Source organism: Halyomorpha halys, unplaced genomic scaffold, assembly GCF_000696795.3.
Source record: "Halyomorpha halys isolate HHAL.00 unplaced genomic scaffold, Hhal_1.1 Scaffold262.1, whole genome shotgun sequence".
Classification (NCBI taxonomy): Eukaryota; Metazoa; Arthropoda; class Insecta; order Hemiptera; family Pentatomidae; genus Halyomorpha; species Halyomorpha halys.
In genome coordinates this window covers 324,686-344,945 of record NW_027109480.1, presented here as the reverse complement: position 1 = coordinate 344,945, position 20,260 = coordinate 324,686, and the positions used below count along the sequence as shown (strand labels likewise).

The following is a 20,260-nucleotide window of genomic DNA, read 5'->3' as shown; positions in this document are numbered from 1 at the left end:
AGGATTTTCCATTTGGATTTAGGATCAGGTGCTTGGGATAGGATGTTGTGAAAGTATTGCTCCTTGGCTTATTTCCGAGTTGATCCAGGGAACCGGAGACCAGTTTGAAGGTACGGTTTTTAAGAGGAGCATGCTGGTTTAGGAATATAAGGAGATTCGAGGATAGGCATATCGTCAATAGATAAAAGTGAATAGATAGGTTCTAAGGATAGGGAAAGTTCATCAAGGTAGGGACAAATGTTTTCTATGGTTAAAGAATCAAGGTTTCGCCCACTAATTTTCTTTGGCATAAGCAAGGGAATGTTGTAAGAAATTTTTATGAAGTCATCGGAGGAAAGAAAAGACATAGGAATTTAGGAGGAGGATAGAAGGTTCTGTAGGGGATCAATAATAAATACATCAAGCCAGGTATCAGTGGACTGGGAATGATGTGTGGATTGGTAGGGAACAATAAAAAGGTCTAGGGAGAAAATTAGGTCCATAAGGTATGATCGATCGGGAGAGTCTGTGAGAAAGTTGGTGTAGAGATTGCCTGCAATTATTATGTTTTGGAAGAAAGGAATATATGAAAGGAAGGAGGATTCAAATGCAAATCAAAACAGACTCGAGGTGGGCAATAAATGACAATATAGAGGAGGGAAAACGAGCTTGACGTAATTTGTACAAAAATGTATTCCAAATGGGGGGTGTCAAAGGAAGGGGAATTTAAAATGATTTTGGCCCTCAGACTGTCATGAACGTATAGAGCAACTCCACCACCAGTACGGTCCATTCAGTTATGACAAAGGATGTTATAGTTGGGAATGGAGATGGAGAAAGTTGGGATATTGGGTTTAAGCCACGTTTCTGACGGCAATAGTGTGGTAAAAATTTTGGAAGGAATAATCTAGAAATTCCGCATAATGTGCCAGAAGGGGTTGGGAGTTCACATGGCTGGATGTCAGGATCCTAGTCATACAGGACTAAGAGAAAGAGTGTGAACATATTTATGCCATGTGTTTTTTATATATTCATGTTTTTTTTTTTTTGTGAATTAGTTAATTGTCGATATTCAATATATACATGACAAAAATCAATTAATGTTCATGTAATGCATTCTATTTCAAGAACTGGAAATATTACTTACTTTGTAACTTTAAAAACTCGTAAAAGACGAACACAACGCAAAACAGATACACCTAATGGAGGCATAATATCAGTCCTAGTTAATACCATTTCTCCAATACTTCCAACCACAACAAAACAATCAAATCTATTGAACAGTGATACAAAGTAACCCTGAAAAGTAAAAATAAATTAGTAGCAAACAGTAAAGTGTGTATATATATACACAAAAATGTATAGAATACAAGTTGAGATTAATAAATAGAATCTACTACAATTTATTAGTAGTTGGGAAAATTCTTTATTCAAAAAAATTATTTTTTATTTCACAGTAACACATGACTATGAGAACCCTAAAATCTCGAAACGTTGCCATATATATATAGTTTCTTTATTATTGACTGAGCCTAAAAATCCTCAAAAATATATAACATTAATAGTCAAGAAAAAATTTATTTATTTAGGTACACACACATTATTTTTAAATAGAAAATTTTTTATTAATGTAAAAAAAAATAGATGTTTAATTCATGAATATAAAATCAAATATAAACTACAAATATTGGTCAATAAGTGAATAACACAAAGAATTTATATTATTTTATTTATAAACAATATAAAAACAAGCATACGCCAGTATAAATTATAAGCTAGAAATTCTAACAGAACTTAATTTTTTAAAATTAATATTAATAAAATAGTTCCATTTTATAAATTCTGGAAAAACTTATTAATTTATATTTTTGTTTAATATTAATAAAATAGTCCTTTTAAAAAGAATTAAATTAAAATGTGACATACCTGAAATCCAAGACTGTACATTTTGAGAAACATTTCCATTGTAAACAGAGCAATGAAGAACATATTTGTTATTTCTGAAATCAAAGCCAAATAAAATATTAATTGGAGATTATATGTAAAATGAAATATTACACAGTGATCACTAAAAACTTTTTTATATACAAGAGAGATTTTCCTTAAATATACATTTGTCTCACACTTATAGGAAAAATATAAAATATAACATACATTAATCTTTCCTGATTTACTTAAGTTTTTAAAATACAATTTAATTTTAAAGTTAATTTAAAGCTCAAAAAACTTAAACTAAAAATGACACCACATGAAGAACGAACAGACACTTAAATGAAATTTCAAATTGAAACAAAAACGGAAAGGACTGATATTTAAAAATGTTCCCATTAATCCAATTATAATTATAATTTAAACAATTAAGGTTCATGTTATCACATAAAAACATTAATTTAACCTTTCGGAAATTATTTCAGTTGAAATTACCTTGAAATTTGTCTAACCATTCAGGTTGGCGATAATGTTCAGTTGCAAGAACACCTGTATTCAAAAACACAAGTATGATGATCAACCAATAAAATGCTTGAGATTTTACTGCTTTCCGACATGCTTTGCGCATACGTCGATTAATTCTAGAACATAAAATTTATATTAAGGGAAATTATTATTTTTTTTTTTACCTAGGTAAAAATTTTATGGAAAGTTACAGTTTACCTATCAAAATTTTTCTTCTTTTCAACAAACCAAGTATCTTGTTTTTCTCCATCATCACCTTCAAGTCTATCAGCAGATTCTGTTTCCCTGTTTTTGTCTTTTGTTAAAAAAAAAAAGATAACCAGTGTATATATTTATGTAAAAGGTCATAAACAATCTTTGAAAGTATTATCTTAAAGCTAAAATAATTTTAAATTATGAAGAAGATGGTCAGGGGTGCGATCAAAAGAAAAAATATTGTTGTTAACTATTTTTGTTTTTTTTACCACACCCCTGACCATCTTCTTCATAAATTGAAATAATATAGTCAATTACTTATACATATATATATGATAAGTTCTATCATTCATGTAATTAAAAACCTTGATTTTCAAATATTTGGACTGACAACATGTAATGGTAGGCACTGGTTATGTATGTAGGATTACTTATTATTGTACCACATTTCAGATTTAGCAAGGTATTTTCTTCTCCCTACGTGCATAGTCAGCAGTCTAATTTTGATTATAATAAAATAATTTTTTTCTTGTTATGAAGTATTATATTTTTTTTATTAAATTAATTTCATAGTCATTTTTGATACAAATATAATTCAATATCTTCAATTAGGACTTTGTTTCATCTCATCTTCATTCTCTAGTTTGTCTAAGGCATCCATGAGGGCAGCAGTGCAGATCATCAATTTTATATTAACAAGTTTTGTTATACAATCACAGACATTTGATCAATTCTCATAATCTATTGGCAAAAGTCACAGGTATATTTGTGAGGTATCATCAGGTCTACAAAAGATAGCAGAATTACTGATTCCTTGCTATATATGAGTTAAACTCTATTTTACATTAGAATTATCTCTTTTGTCTAATTGTCCACCAATTGAAATATTCTTTCATCCAAGATAGATGTGGCTCTATTATAAGAGCCATAATGGATTCAAATATGGATATTCAAGTGGAGACCATAGTTTAATGGTGGTGGCATTAGTTCTGAAGTTCAAGGTTTCAAGTTCTCAACTGCTCGAAGCCAATACAATTTTTATTATTCTTCTCTTGACTTTTTTATATTCAATACAATATTATACTTCATATTCATTTGCCTTAATTACAATTACTATTTTTGTATTGATTCTTTAGTGTATAATATTCTTGTAACATTTCATGATTTCATAAAACATTTCATTTATATAATTATAGTTGTGGAAAATATATATAATTTTTTGTTACATGAACTAACCTTTAATTCTGCAACCTGCATGTTTTTAGTTTTAGACATTAGTAGGGAATTGCAAGGGACCAATGGCTATCATATCAAAGAGTAGTGATGGGTTCATATATTTGAAAACCAAGGTCAATCTTCCTAAGGTAGAGTGACTAAAGTAACACCAATTCTGAATTATGCGGATGGTATAGATATAATATCAAGATATGTCTGGGGCCTGTGAGCAGGATTTCTGTTTCTGAAAGCATCAGCAAGGAAGTTTGGTCTTGTGTTAAGTAAGGAGACAAAATAGATGAGAATTAGTGGTAGTAGGGGAGCTATTGGACTCTTATTCGAAGTAGGTAATTATAAATTTGTGCTGATGGAGAACTTTGTTTACCTGGAATCTCAAGTAAATTCATGCAATAATTTATCACAGAAGATTCAGAGAAGAATCTCGGCAGCCAATAAATGTTACTTCACCCTGTCCAGATATATCTGGATCAGGCATCAATCTAAAACAACAAATATACGGCTGTACAAGACACTCATTCTTCCTGTTTTTATTTATGATTTGAAGTCTTGGAAGTTTACCAAAATCAAAGAATGCAGACTTCACATCTTTAATCAAGGAAGCCTAAGAAGCATTTACAGCCCTATTATGGAAGGTGAAATGTGGAAGAGAAATAAGAATTAGGAACTGTACACCTTGTACAATGATAATGACATGGTAATTATTATAAAAACTGAAAGGCTATGGTGGGATGGAAAACAGTAAAATCTTTAAGAAAACTCTTATTTGATTGATCTTGAATCAGGAGGTTAGAAAGTGTGGAAATAGATGCATGGATGCTCAAAATCTGCCATGGGATTTTTTTTTGTTCTTTAACCAGTTATATAAAATAAAAATATATACAAGCATTGATAGAAAAAAACTTGTTTCTATGAATACCAGTAATAAAACATTAGTTCCAAAGAAAACGAAAAAGAATAAAAAAATGAGTTTATAATGGTTCAGATTCTATATTAGCTTTAGATGCAAAGATATAGAGAAGAACTAAGGAAATATGCCATTCTCCTTTGAGTGACAATAACAAAACTTGAAATTGAATCAACAATAATACTTATAACGATACAGTATGTTATGAATACTTTTTGATTCAGAATGTTTTCTATCTTCTCCTTCAGGTTCAATATCTTCAGCTTGGGTGATCCAGTCAAGATAACCTCTTAAATCCTCCTCTAGTTGTTGTTTTTCTCTTAATTTATGAAAGTCTCCTCGTGCTTTAGCCTTTTCTCTCTCTTTTGAAAATTCTCTACAGAAAAAACATAGCATAATTTGTCATTTATGCTAGAAGTGAAATAGTTTCAGTATTATCACAAAACATTGAAAAAATTGTAAGGTCTATTGATTCAATTTTTTAAAAGTAATCATAAAAATTATATTAATTAAATAATATTTTCATAAATTATTTCAATAATTTTAAGAAATGATTTCTTATATAAAGGTATGGAAATAGGTTTCATAACTTAAACATAAACGTCTGCATACCTAAAAACACCAAAAGTTCAAAAATTAATTTTCGATCAATGTGGAACATACAATGTTCTGCCTGGTTTGACTACACTTGCATGCGTGTGTGCATTAAAATGAATTAAAAAGTATTAACTAGAAAAAACATTGAGATTGATTTTAATTTAACAAACTTTAAAAATTACAGTAACAAAATTTTTACTATTATTAGTTTGGTGTAGTGGATTTTGTTTCATATATTTTAACAAATGAAGTTGTTTTTGATCGAGTCTGGCACCCGAGAATACTTTATAAACTCCATAAATTCTTAGCCTGTGAATACTTTCTCATTGCCCATTCCTATCTTTCACTTAGATGGTTCAAAGTACATCACAATAGTGCCTATTCATCCCTTTTTTTCTCAGTATGTTGGTGTTACCCAATGTAGTTCCCTTGGTCCCATTCTTTACACATATCCCTGACAAATAGATCCGATACCTAAGACTACATCTGGACTAATGACTAACTTGGAATCCTCGTGCAATACTAAAAAGATAGGAAACAGCTCATTGATTCCGACTGTTATATACACTTACTAGAAAAAACAGTCAAAGCTTCCAGTTAATGGCTTATTGAGATTTTATGTTCATTGAAGGTTCTAAAGTGGAATCTAGTTCCTAAATGTCAAGTGCCCATCCTTTTCTATAGAGATCTGGGAGCTGCAGGTGCTCAAGCCCTCCTTCTTCTCTGTCTTCCCACCAGAGTCTAGCCCTCTTTCAGAGTTCAGTACAGACCAAGAAATAAGAGAGTCCTAATGAATTGCATAGCCACAATTATATAGATGGCACCAGGAGGCAAAAAATACTTCCATGAGAAGCTTTTATTCATTCTGGAGGGAATGGCCGTGGGCCAAGGGAAAACCTTTTTCCTTGTAACTACTTTGGATGACCACACATCTGTACTGAAAAGCAGAAATTACTATCTCTAGAACTTTGTCTCTTCAATCTTACCATACCGCAGTAACTTTGTTTAACTTATATTTTATGTACATCCTCAATTTAATTATTTTCATGGAATGATTTTTTTTATTATTATATAAAATTAGCTTTTTCTTTCTTTTTATGAGCTCGAATTCTATTTTATTTTTTATATAGGTTTTACTTTATTTTATTCAGTAAAACATTATTTTTTGTTCAAGTCAAGGGTAATTATTTTTATTATTTACTTCCAGTGTTTAATTTGGTTTACTGTATCATTGTATTCAAATCATCACTTTCCAGTGACCTAATTATGGTTAAAAGAATAAATTTAACCAACTACAAAAGTCTCATTTACATGATTATAATAAGACCTAATTGGACAAATGGAGTTGTGCTTTGGGGATCTATAAAAAGTATTAATTTCCTCTCGTATGGAGAATTTAAATAACTCTTAGAATAAAAGATCTGAAATGCTCCTAGATATTGGTAATTGGTGGGGGAGGGGGACTAGTCCAGCAAATGGGCCTATTGGTCCTTTTTGCCAACCCCCGTGGCTACCAGAGTAGCCACCGTATATTAAACAAGGTGGGAGTGTCAAGATTCATTTCTCGGGACTGATGAGAAATAAATATCAACTGCCCCAGGTGGAAATCTAACCCCCACAATGTTCCGAACTGGATACTCTGCTTTGGGACCTATGCCCCACGGCCCCAACATCTCTCGTTCCATCTTACTTTCATACAAACACACTTCTCACAATTCCCTTCCATCCACACAAAGCTGTCTATCCAACCAACTCCCATTTTTAAAAAAGTGTCCCTTCATTCTTCAGTACTATTTAATCATTCTAGTCTATAATTTGTGGTGGTTTGGGTTAAGATGGGTAGGGGAGTGTTGAATACTTGTGCACCACCAATCAGAAGTATTCTTTCAATGAATGGACTATATGTAAAAAGATATTCTTACAGAGATAAATGTTAAAATAAATTATTGCAAACTTCATACCCGCTCAACACACCAAGAATTAGGTTCATAACAAAAAAAGCACCAAGTATAACCATTGATATGAAGTACATCCATTGCCAAGAATTGCCTAAGGAATCTTCAATCTGAAAAAAAGCAAATCATATTAATTAAAACAGATAATATAATAATAAAAGTATGTGAAAAGAATTATTGTTGACGTACATTATAAAGAACGTCTGTCCAGCCTTCTAGTGTAATACATTGAAAAACAGTCAGCATAGCTAATCCAAAGTTATCAAAATTAGTTATTCCAAAATTAGGCCCATCCCAACCTTCTTTACAAACCATATCCTTGGGACATTGGAATCCAGCATCTTCAGTATCACCACAAGGGTGAGGATCTTCCATCATTTCCTCTGAAAATTATATTCAATAGGAATTTTTATCACATTCATCATAATTTATATACATTCAATTTTTATATATGATAGGGTCCTATTAAATTAAGTTTAATACAGACAATTTAAAAATAGAAAGCCTCTGAATTAAGTATTATAGGTTGATCTAAATTTGTCATATATCCACTCAATAGTAAAATTATTTTCTATTATGGTATTAATTTATTTTCTATTCTATCAGATTAATAGATTGATAACAAAACTTAGTTTGGATTAAAATTAAACTTTTGAACATAGATTTAAAGCTTATTTCCCATCTAAGCTGATCTACTTCATGATGAATTAATTTGAAAGAATATGTAAATAAATGAATATTGACTTGAAAAGTCAAGAGTTAAATAAATAGATAAGTATAGACGTAGCACGACAATCTCTAAACATAATGTGTTAATAACATTATTCTAGACCAATGATTCCCAACCTTTTTTTTGGTGATGAAACCCTTTAGATACTAGTAGGAAACTGGCAGAACACTTACATAATCATTTGATACAAATACGGTGCCAAATGTGTTCTTTTCAACAAAAGCTTAAAAAGAAAATGATACCTACACAAAACCTGTGCAAAATTGAAGAAAATCAAAGATGGTAAGGTTCAAAACTGTGTTCAGTTGACGTGGAATGACCTATTCCTAAAATATTTCACAGAGCCCCTGGAAGAGGATCACGGAACCTCGGTTGGGAACCATTATTCTAGACCATAAAATTTAGGATGTCTCAGAGACTAAAAACGGAATATAAATCACTATATTCATCATTGAATACTGAAAATTATTTTTCAAATCAATGGAAATATGTAGTGCAAGGATAAAGGAAAAAAATTAAATCATATTGAAATTTAAATCTAAGGGTTATTTACTTATTTACTCTTACTCTCTACAATACTCTTTCCCCTTCCCCCTCAGTGGTGTTTCATCGGAATGAAAAATAAAATCCATGCTTACATGAATGATATGAACAAAGATTTTACCCATGAGGATGGTTTATTAAAATCTTAATTTTCACTTAACATACCTGTAATATTACTGTAGCATGTTTTATGGAGACAGCCAGAAAACAACTCTAAACCTATTATTGCATATATTATTATCACAAACAATACAAGTAGGGCAATATGGAGTAGAGGTACCATAGCCCTCAGTATAGAATTGAGAACAACTTGTAAACCTAAAAACAGAATATGTTTTATTAAATATATAAATATAATGATTAATATAAATACATTACATTACCATACACTTAATATGGTTGTTAATATAAAAATGAGAGTTGGTCTGCTACACAAAGCTCATCTCAAATATACCAATAAATAACATTAAAATGATTTTCTTTTTTACTATAAAGTTTTAAAAATTGAATCCTACAATTAACCAAGATTTAAAAAAACAACAATACTATATATCTTTATTTTTGTATTTAATATGTTTTTATTTTAAGGTAGAAGTTTAGGTATGGAAGCTGAAATCATATTTAAGTTGACAGAATTAAACAGCTCTATTGGTTTTTTATTCTTTTTAGTGGTAACTTTTCTTCAATCTAGTAGTTTCCAACTAGATAATTTTGTTGAATTCAAAATAAACTTGTTTGATCATTCAGGGATTAGTAATTTTGTGTTGTGATATCAGAGGAGTGTTCAGCAAGTAATTAATTGCCTGACGATTGCCAGATTATCACAAATCATAAAAAATATAATAAATAGAGGATGTTTATTGTTTTGTTTTTTCAGCATTTGTTATTGGTTTCCTCAAAGAGGAGCTGGACTAGTGCAGAGGCCCCTGCAGCACAGAGGGAGGGTTGTACTCTTCTGTGACCAATCCAGCTTGGGTGACCCTACTTACAAAGCTAAGGTATATTAAGCAAAGGGATCTACTATAAACTCCCCATCACATAAAGGTAAGTTTCTATGGCTATTAATGTAATATGATCTGTTTCCAAAAATAATGATTTGTCTTCTTAAATAGTAGATATCTATATCACCACAAGTTGGGGAGCATTTCTATTCTAATTCTCTTCTGGGGGTCCTATATTTAAAGTAAAATCCAAAATGTCCAGTAGTATTGTTTGCTTCTGCCATCTATTGATCCTTTATAAATAGAACACCTCCTCATATCTTTCCTGTTTATAGCATTTAAATACTTTTACTTGTTACTCAACACCCCACCAGTTTATTTCCAAGGGAAACTACCACTAAACTAGAATTATGTTCTCCATTTAATCTTCAGAATACAAAGAGATGCATGATTGAATAATTTTTTGTTCTGATGTTTTCAATTCACTGTGTACAAAATTGTTGGTCTCCTAAACTTTTAAACAAAACTTTGTGAAAAACCTCTGTTAAATAAATCAAAAATGTTAAACAATCATTGTATAAAAGTGAATAAAACAGCAAAAAAATACATTTTTTGTGCTATGATTTAATGATATTGATCAATGATACATTATTTTAAACAAAATATTATTATTTAGCAATGACAATTTTAATTATCATTATCCTTGTATCATTTTTGTAAATTTACATGAAAAATAATTAACATTTTTTTTACAGAAAGGTTCTTTGTTTCATAAATGGAAGCAAGTAATGTTCAATCTAATAACATTACACTCCATCAGAACCTGAAAAATCTTCATTATTCTTAAAAATATGAAGTAAATATCTTCATATTAAAGTTTTCAAAGTGTTGGTTTAGCTTTGAATAGAGATATATTAAAATTTAAGTTATATATTTATTTTACTCAATGCTCAATCCAAAATTTTAAAGAAACACTTTTTCAATAGCTCAATTTTATTTTAAAATAATTCAAGTTTCATAGAAATAATGTTAAAAACATTGTAAGGGTTCAGTTTAAATAAGTTTTAAAGTAAAATACTGACTTTTCATTAATAAATGATGAAATTAAATTTTAACAAATTAAGTACTAAAATTTTGCTCTTTATTATTCTACATTGACAAATTCCAGGTTAAATTATATAAATACATATATTATTCAGTCAGCTGAAACAAACTTGCTGCATCAAGGTTCTTTCTTCAAGTTCAGTTCTTGGATTTAATTATTGTTGATAGGTGATTTCATTCTTCAAGAATAATCTAAAGTCAAATTGTTTCTTGATACTGAAATATTTTATTCAAATTTTTCTTCTAAAAATTATGTATAAAATATTAGCTCAATGAAATATTTTCTGTTTTTTATTCCTTTTTCGAATTAGTGACAGCTATTTTTAAAATTAATTTCCAGGAAAACTACAAATGAAGTAAAGAGAATTCAAAATTTAATTACAGTCAGTTTAATTTTAATATTACAATGATAAAAATATTTCAAACTGTTGTTTATTATTATTTTTCAATGAAAACAAATTATAATTTAACCTAGGCTAAGCAAAGTATAAAAAATAATAATAATAATAATAATAATAATAATAAATAAATAATTTAGATGTTTCATGAGCAGCTGCTTTATTTCTTTTTTCCTCTCATGCTATATATTGTAATTCCTTATCACGATAGAATTATAAACTCAACATTTAATGTTGTGACTTTAATTCCACTTTATACAACACTGTAAAACCAGAGCATTATGCTACTAAATTAAGTTATTTTACTGGTACAAACTTTTCTCAATGGTTCTGCTAGAATTGAGCAATTATTTAAAGCAGGAAAATTAACACACACACACACACACATACATGTTGTATTCAAAGGACATAAGTCATCAATAAAGAATAACTTTTTTTGTATGTTTCAATAATGCAACATACCAAGACAACTAACAGATGTTTATTTCAGTAAGATTTTGAAAAATAATAAATAATTTTACTCCTTAATATTTGTGATGATTTTTCAATTATGGTATTTTAATATCATAAAATCTAAAATCTATATTTGTGGTGGATGAGTGACTTAGGTCCCCATGAATATTCAATATGGTAGACAATACAATAGAATATATACTTGGTACACCAGAAACAAGCCTCAGTGGCCGTAGAACTCTGAATGCTCTCAAGGCTTTAACATCAAATCCTTCATTGGTTATATTTTGTAAAACTGTACTGATCATTCTGAAACATTAAAAAAAAAGAAAATATTTTTATTTTCAATTTAGTGATTATTGAACATTACTTTGAAAAGAAATTCAATGTTTTACCCAATAACAACAATTGTAAAATCAAGCAAATTCCAGCCGTTCCTTAAATATGCACCTGCATGGGCTACAAATCCATAAGCTATGATTTTCATTATACACTCAGCAGTAAAAATCACCAGAAAAATGTATTCAATTTTTTCCTAGAGGAATAACAAAATAAATAAATAAATAAAAAAAAATTATACATGTTTACATTATTAAAAAGACCTTTATTATATATATTGGGAACAGAACAGAACTTACAGGCATGAAAAAAAAATTTCATCAATAAATAATTAATAAAAAACTAGTCATATGAAAAAAATCAAAAATAAAATTAACAAATATAATATGATTTAATTTTATCAGATGATGAAAAAAAAATCAGAATAGAATGTTAAGATATGTAGTAAAAAACAAACAAATTTACTCACCAAATATGCATTAGTAGTATTTGAATCACCAAATGGATAAGGAGTATATACTGCAAGTGCTACACAGTTAGCAAAAATAGTTAGAAGTATCAAATATTCAAATGGTCTAATTTTCTTGTTATGGAAAATCTTATAAAAAATTGAAGTGAAATTTTAAACAAAATTATATATTCCAGATCAAAATTAGTGTACCATCTTAATTTTTAGGCCAAAATCCAAGTTAATAAATCATCTATTTGTGTTTATTGTTGGATTTTGATTCAGAAGTATTCAAAGATATTTTAAAATAGGTAATTATTATCTCTAATACCATTTTAAATGGAATTTGTTAAATATTTTATATTATTCTTCATGTTAATGTAAGTACATATCTACAAATAAAATGGCACAGTTAGATTTTGTTTAAATACATGAAAATGACAAAAAATTTGGAGATTTTGCACCACTAGCAATGATCAAAGTGAACATAGATAATAATAAATTGTACTACCATCCTTCACTATTAGTTAATAAATATTCACACTAATGCTAACAACCTAAATTAAAAAATATACTTGGGAAATCGTCAAGACTTTCAGTATATCTGAATTCAGACAAATGCTATTAAATATTGACTAAAGAATCTCTGGTACCTGGTAAATACAATTAATGTTATTTTACTTATTTTGTTGAAGCAAAGCAGGCTGAAAAGAAACAACTTTTCTTACTTGTTTCCCAATTGTGGAATAAGAAATAAAGAAAAGGAATACAAATGAGATAATGCCTATAGCCCATATTTCTTAACTAATGTATAAATATCCAAACTTATTGAAGTAATGAAGATACTAAGCTATAGGTTGAATTCAAAGTTTCTACTTGTAGGTAATCGATATCACAAATGAAAAGAGATTAGAAAGTATTACTAAGATAAAACTTTAAAATTAGTATTTAGATAGCCCCTATTTTGATTGCAATGTGGTATCTTTGTAATGGGTACTTTTGTTTTTCTGTAATTTTTTAACAATATGTTTGTGCAGGACTTACTCTGGAATTGTGAATAGTCAACCTGATTTTGTGTTCATTATTTTTAAATTAATCTTTAGATCTCTTCTGTTTTGTAAATTGTGTTTAATACATTTCTTTGGGATGTAAAACTAAATGGGTTTTGTTTATAATGTATTGTGTCACTAAGTACTGTTTAAAGTCTCTTATTAATCATTACATCTGTTACTTTTTTCATTTTCGATAATGTTGTGATAGATCCTAGTTTTTAAGAATATAATTTTTAAATGATGCGCAATAGTAATTTTATCAAAGTTTTGGCATTTTTGATTGGTGACAGGTCTATTGAAAAGTATTTGTCAAAATTTTTGGATAATTATCAGTGATACACCATAGTGTTCATTGTTAAATTTGTCAGTTTTCTTTTTTTTAATTTCTAGTAATCTGGAGTACATCTGACCTTTCTGAAATATTATAGAAATAATCAAATCTAAAAAAGTAGTCTTATGTATGAATACCAAGTGAACGTTTTTCAATTAATTTTTAGCATTTCTGAACTAGTTTTGATGGTCTATTACAACTAATTACATGAAACATTATTATCCTGGAGTTAATATTATTATTCTATTGATTGGGTATATAGAAATATAATTTGAATAATATTTTATAAATTTTGCTATATTAAAAGGATACTTCCATTCAACCACATCAATGCATAGCTTTCTAACTGGATTTTTGAGTGGAAGGCAGAAGAGAGCTCTTTGTGGCCTATCAGGAGGTGGTTTGCCACCCCTCCTGATTGGACGTTTTGGGGTAGGTTTACCACCAGCACCCACATTATTGTTGTTATTGTTGACATTTATATTGGGAGTACTCATTACTTATTAAAGTAAGTTTGTTTTCCATAAACCTTTCTTCTCTTCTACCTTTCTGCTTTTCTCTTTATATAACTGAAATATTAAAATAATCATTCAATTATATGATAAATATTATGATTTTCATTAAAAAATTGGTATATGACTGATGTATAATGAAAAGTGATAAAGAAACAAGAAGAGAAGTATTAAGTATTATGAGAATTAGTTCTCATACCTTGATATACTTTTTCTCGTCATTGATATTATAGTCTTCAGGGATTCATAATCAACTCCTATTCAAATATAAAAGGTTAAGTTATAATTCTAGAAGTAATGTACATTTAAACAAATGCAAATTTATAAATTAGTTGAGAACAAATTCAGTACCAAGTAAATGTATTCTGTACAACTTACCTGAAAATATCGATTTCAAATACTATGAGGGAGAAAGGGCTCATGATAAAGACTGAGAACAAGATTGTTGATCAGTTTGGATGTAGGCCCAGCAATACTGAAATAAAATTTAGTAACATTAGATTTATTTCTCAAGTAAGAATTAAAAAGCAATTCATTATTTTTGATGAAAAATAAAGAAAGTGATATATTAAAAATTTCTAGTGAAATATTCTTGATTTTTCTCAGCGACTAACATATTTGTAAATGTGTGTATATATATATTTTATTATTTTATTTTTTGTTACATTCATCTACTTCTTCTCCAGCACACCTACAGTGGGCCAGAAAAGTGTTGGCATACAATCTTTTTTTCTGCTAATCTAAATAGGATTAAGATATTTTCTAAAACTAATATTTACTTCATAAGTGGACCTTAAAAACTAAATTTAGGATCAATTAATATTTAGAATTCAAAGGCGAGTTTGAAGTAATCATACGAAAATTAAATTGTTAGGATCGAAAAAGTATTAGCACAGTTTTAAATGTTTGCCATTAGCTCCAACCAAAACAAATAAATCCTTTTGGTTTCAATTGAAAGCAATGAGAGTTAACAACGATGCAATGATAACAATAAAACTCAGTTTTCGTTCTATATTTGCTTAAAAAAAATGACTAAAACCAGTGAACATCGTCTTTCTTTGAAAAACTTGGCAATTAAATTATATTTTAAAGAACTTAGCCGAAAAATAGCTAAATTGATTGGAAATAAGTTTCAATACTGTTTGAAATATTGTTAAAAAGTTAAGAAACACTGGTTCGATTTTAAACATTCCTCGTTCAGGACGGCCATCAAAATTTAGGGAATAAGAACAAAGGAACATACACAGGATTGTAGAAGAAGATCTCAGTAGATCAGCCGCCAGGATAGCAGAATAAGTTGAATCAACTTCCAATAACACCTTAAGTTTACAAACAGTAAAAAATGTTATTCAAAAATATAATTATTAAGGTGGGGTTCAAAGGAAACAACTTTTTATTACCGAGACAAATTGCCAAAAAAAAAACGGCTTTAGTGTGTCTAATCATTTGATAATAAAAACTTGAAATTTTGGAAAAATGTTATTTTTTCAGATGGAAGTAAATTAATATTTTTGCTTCTGATGGCCGCAAGTTCATTTGGCAAAAACCTAATATCGAGTTTCAGCCTCGACATGTGAGGCCCACTGTTTCCAAGTTTGGGATTACAGGTCGTTGAATGGTACAGAAAACATGGCCTTGACTGATGCTATTATGAATGTCGAAAAATATTTCGACATTTTACGGCATAATTAAAAAAGTAGTGCCAGAAAGCTGGGGATCAAAGATAATTTTATTTTCCAAGAAGACAATGACCCCAAGCATACGGCTAACAAAACGAAAGAGTGAATGCTGTAAAATATTCCGAGGCAACTTAAAAGGCCACAACAGTCTCTGGATATTAATACTATAGAACACCTATGATACTGATTGGACCTGAAAATAAGAAAAAAATAAGATTTCTTCAAAAAATGTGCTAAAAGAAACTCTTAAACAAAGAAAAAATGACACTATTTCTATTTGACCAATCTAAATACGTACCCACATCCTGAGGCCCCAATCCTTCACTTAAAACCATATTTAATAAACATCTTCAAGATCTCTTATATTCAAAACAATTCAACTATCCTAGAAACCTCATTATCATAGAAACTATCCCAACTACATAGAAACCTCATTTCGTACAATTCTGTTGCTCCCCATTTTCATTGCTTTCCCAAATTCCCAAACCTAATACCACCCTCCGTCCAATCACTTCTAATATTAGCCTCCCTCAGTTAAACTTAGTAAATTCCTACTCCCCTCTTTACAAGTTCTTAGTCATAACAATCCATATGATATTCACCTCAACTCCTTTCACCTCCGCGATCAATTTTTATCCTTCACCATTCCTGACTACTACATCCTTACTTCTTTTGACGTTGAAAGTTTATTTACCAATATCCCAAAATATATAGCACTCTTTTTAGTAGAAACCAACTGGTCAACCATTGAAGCCCATACCTCTCTTAACCTATCTTCTTACCTTAAATCTCTCCAACTTTGTTGTAAATCCCGCTGCCTTACCTTCCATGGTCAATTTTTTAAACAAATTTCATGGGCGATCCTTTAGCCCTCGATCTTTCCACCATTGTTCTCAATGATCTTCTCAACTCCGTAATTCCCTATTTTCCTAATGACATCATCTTTATCAAAAAATATGTTGACGATCTTCTCTTAATCCTAAATCCTATTTAAATCACCGATATCCTATCCGCCTTCAATTCCTACCATCCTCGCTTACATGTTTCACTGTAGAATTATAAATCAATAATCCCCTACCATATCTTGACCTCCTAGTCATCAGAAACCCTAACACCATATCCACAGAGTGATACACAAAACTGACTTACTCAGGAAGACTTATCGTTAAAACTATCGGAAGACTTTGTATGAGAAATGACGTTAAATTGGTCAAAATCCTGTTTCATCAATGCCTATAAGATTACAGATATCGCCATAGATTCAAATGAGTGATAATGAAGAAATATTAATGGCTACCAGTTCAAATATATAAAATATTATGTACATAATTAAAAAGTGTGCCAATACTTTTTTGACCCTGAAAATTTACTTTCCCTATGGTTACTTCAAACTCATCTTTTAATTACAAATATTAATTGCTTGTAAAAGCTAGTTTTCAAGGCCCACTTAAGAAGTAAATATTAGTTCAGGAAAATATCTTAATCCTATTGAGATTTGTAGAACAGGGGGGTGTGATAATACTTTTTGACCCACTTTCATTTATTCAATGGTATGGGTATTTTTTTTAAAAACGTATTTATTATTTTTTTTTAATGGATTCTGATGGAAAATCAGATTTGAAGAGGTATTTATTTCTGGTCCTTTTTTAACAGATAACTACTTTTAAAGGTTTTTGACCTAATTTTATAAGAATCAGTCATCAAGAATTTAGTTTCCTCGATCTGTCATGATGATAAAGCCTCAATTATGATGACGGATTCTTAAAGTAAAATCTAATTCTGAAACGATTTTGTTCTTTAGGGTTTTTAAATTTCACGCACAATTTACACGCCAACCAATGAAAACAAATTGTACGCGGATTTTGGCGGTTAACGCTTTTATGAAGTATCGGATTAAAAAAGTGTCTGATATGAATTAGTCAAAAAATCTTATTTACTATCAGAATTTGTATAGAAAAGTACCCAATTTTGTTGGAAATTTCGGCGTTTGTGGACGTGGAAGAAGTGGAGAAGATAAGAAAATAAACAATACTCTCAAAAGATAGAACCCCATGCCACGTTATGACCCAGCAAAATCAAAGAAAAATTGTTGAAGTTATGGAGAGAGAACCTGTAAACCTGTATTGTAGGATACAATGTGTATATGTTTATATATATATATGTTTGTGTATGTTTCGTATGTTTATATGGCAACATAAACATAAGTAAGCTAAACTCAATAATATTTGTGAAGTTTAGTAAAGCTTAGCCAATGGATGTTGCCATGCATTGATTATGATAGTAGCAGCTGATAACTGTTTCAAACTTTTGGTGAACTTTCTAATCTCGTTCGGGAGATTAGGGCTAATCAAAACAGGCCCACATCTTTGGAATTAATATCAAGGGTATTGATGAAGCTTATTTTATGATTATAATATTAAAATATTAATCATTTTATCCAGTTTTTGCATTAATGAACATTGGTGTTAATATGACTGTCATTCGTAATTGTCAGCAATATATTGTGTAAATTTGAATAATTTCTTAATGAACAATAATATATATTTGTTATTTAGGGCGAATCTAGAGAAAGATATATTTTTTTTTTGGGGGGGAGGGGAGGGAGGAAGGAGGGACTATAAGGGTGTCCATCCACAGAATTCAGGAGACTCGAAGGTCTGGCCGAGATGTATGACTTAAATGTTTGGTCATTTTTAATGTTTGTATATTTTCTTCGTTTGAGGCACCGACCATTTTTATAAGGGCCATGGGAAGGATGGAATTTAGAATTATATGATTGTGTCGTCTTATTTTGTGTCATGAGGGATTGTCAGGCTATCACAGTAGGTAATAATTCAAAAACAATTGATCCAGTTTGAACCAGATTAAAAAATTCCATTTGTAAGAATCCAGCGACTTGAAGATAAAAATAAGTCAGGATTTCCATCATATTCAGGAAATAATAAAATGAAAAAAATTAAAAAACCTATTTTTTTTTTTTTTTTTTACGGAACGGCCTTAGAGACCACGCGAATATCATTACTTTTAACTTCTATCTTTTTTTTTGTTTTTCCCTTCCTTCCACTTCTTCCTCATTATTTCTGCGTGCCTTTGGTTTATTTCTTCTGTACCATCCACGCGACTCCCTTTTCGAATTTCTCTTTCCCACAACAATCTTGATTTCCTTCAGTCTTTTCCTATATCTTTCTCCGTCTAGACAGTTCTGGTCCGTTATTCCTAGTCTTTCCGTTTCTTTCTTCATCTGCCTAATGTATCCTCCTGAGCTTTTATATCATCGGATTTTTTGGAATATTTCCTTGTTTAGTCTTTCCGGGGCCACTGTTACCGAATGTCCGTGGAATTTCAGTCTTCTGATTCTTATTTCTGTTTCTAGGCCCCTTGTGCCTTTGTAGATTTCTTTATTGGGTCTGTATCCTTCTTGTGTCTTTTTGGGGCCGTAGATTCTTCTTAGGATTCTTCGTTCTATTCTCAGTAGTTGATCTAGACTGGGGAGCATGTGGTTTCCGTCCCGTATAGTATAACCAGTTTAAAACTTATTTAGTATAAAGATAAGTTGACTAGATGCTTTAGTTAATAAATCTGTGTTAAAATACAACCAATTGTATTTAACTAGTTCGTAGTATTTTCTTTGGACTAGTTCAATGACAATTCCAGTATTAGTAAATAAATTAAATAGTTTTCTGCTTTATAATTGTCCTACCCTGGAATCGTCTTGGTAAACTAATTTGAAATTCTTATTTTAAAACTTAACCAACTACTTACAAAATGTTCTCTAAAAGATTAGTTTAATAAAAAGATCGTTAAGTCATTGTTCGATTGTTTACAAATTTCTGAAAACTATGTTCTCCCCCACCCCAATAGCGAAAAGTGTAACGAACAAACGACAAACAACTTAATTTTTATTTTTTTATGTTTAATTTTTAACCCACAGTTACATACAAAATTTATTTGAGGAATTAGAATGATATAAAAACAATAAATGACAGTTCAATTTTCATCAACAAACGCTGTAGTAGTATTGTACACGATGGCGTCCTGGAAATCCGTTTCATATCAATGATCAGTTTAGTCCCCTCTGGTTGAAGATGTAGCAGTGCTTCAATTATATACATGTATTGATAACCCTTTTCCTGACAGTTGTGGGTATATATTTTTATTAGTCTTGAGGATCAGTCAATAATACAACTATATGCTTAGGCGACTAGGGGCTCTGAATCCCCAATTTGATCTTTGATCCACATCCTTCCCAGGCCTAGTCATAGCACTGGTGGCGTACGTACTCTCTACTTGGGATAAAGAAGTTCATTGCCAATCTATTCTCACAAAAGTTGTTTTTCTGTACGTTCACCAATCTCCTCTCCTTCTCTCCAGCAATCTTAGTCCGTCCGCTTCATCTCGGCAACTAAGATT

At 30.0% G+C, this 20,260-nt stretch overlaps 1 protein-coding gene across 1 annotated transcript in view; it reads right to left on the bottom strand.

Moving 5' to 3' along the window:
* The window catches only part of Ca-alpha1D (Ca[2+]-channel protein alpha[[1]] subunit D), a gene marked incomplete in the record, with an annotated part of 380,374 nt that overhangs the window by 95,564 nt on the left and 264,550 nt on the right, over window positions 1-20,260 (bottom strand). Inside the window, 14 exon segments of the mRNA XM_067047658.1 lie at window positions 1,127-1,278; window positions 1,906-1,979; window positions 2,404-2,549; window positions 2,632-2,728; window positions 4,981-5,144; window positions 7,327-7,430; window positions 7,510-7,703; window positions 8,759-8,911; window positions 11,692-11,798; window positions 11,885-12,024; window positions 12,298-12,403; window positions 13,972-14,228; window positions 14,371-14,428; window positions 14,550-14,646. Coding sequence (XP_066903759.1) covers window positions 1,127-1,278; window positions 1,906-1,979; window positions 2,404-2,549; window positions 2,632-2,728; window positions 4,981-5,144; window positions 7,327-7,430; window positions 7,510-7,703; window positions 8,759-8,911; window positions 11,692-11,798; window positions 11,885-12,024; window positions 12,298-12,403; window positions 13,972-14,156 — 1,622 coding nt within the window.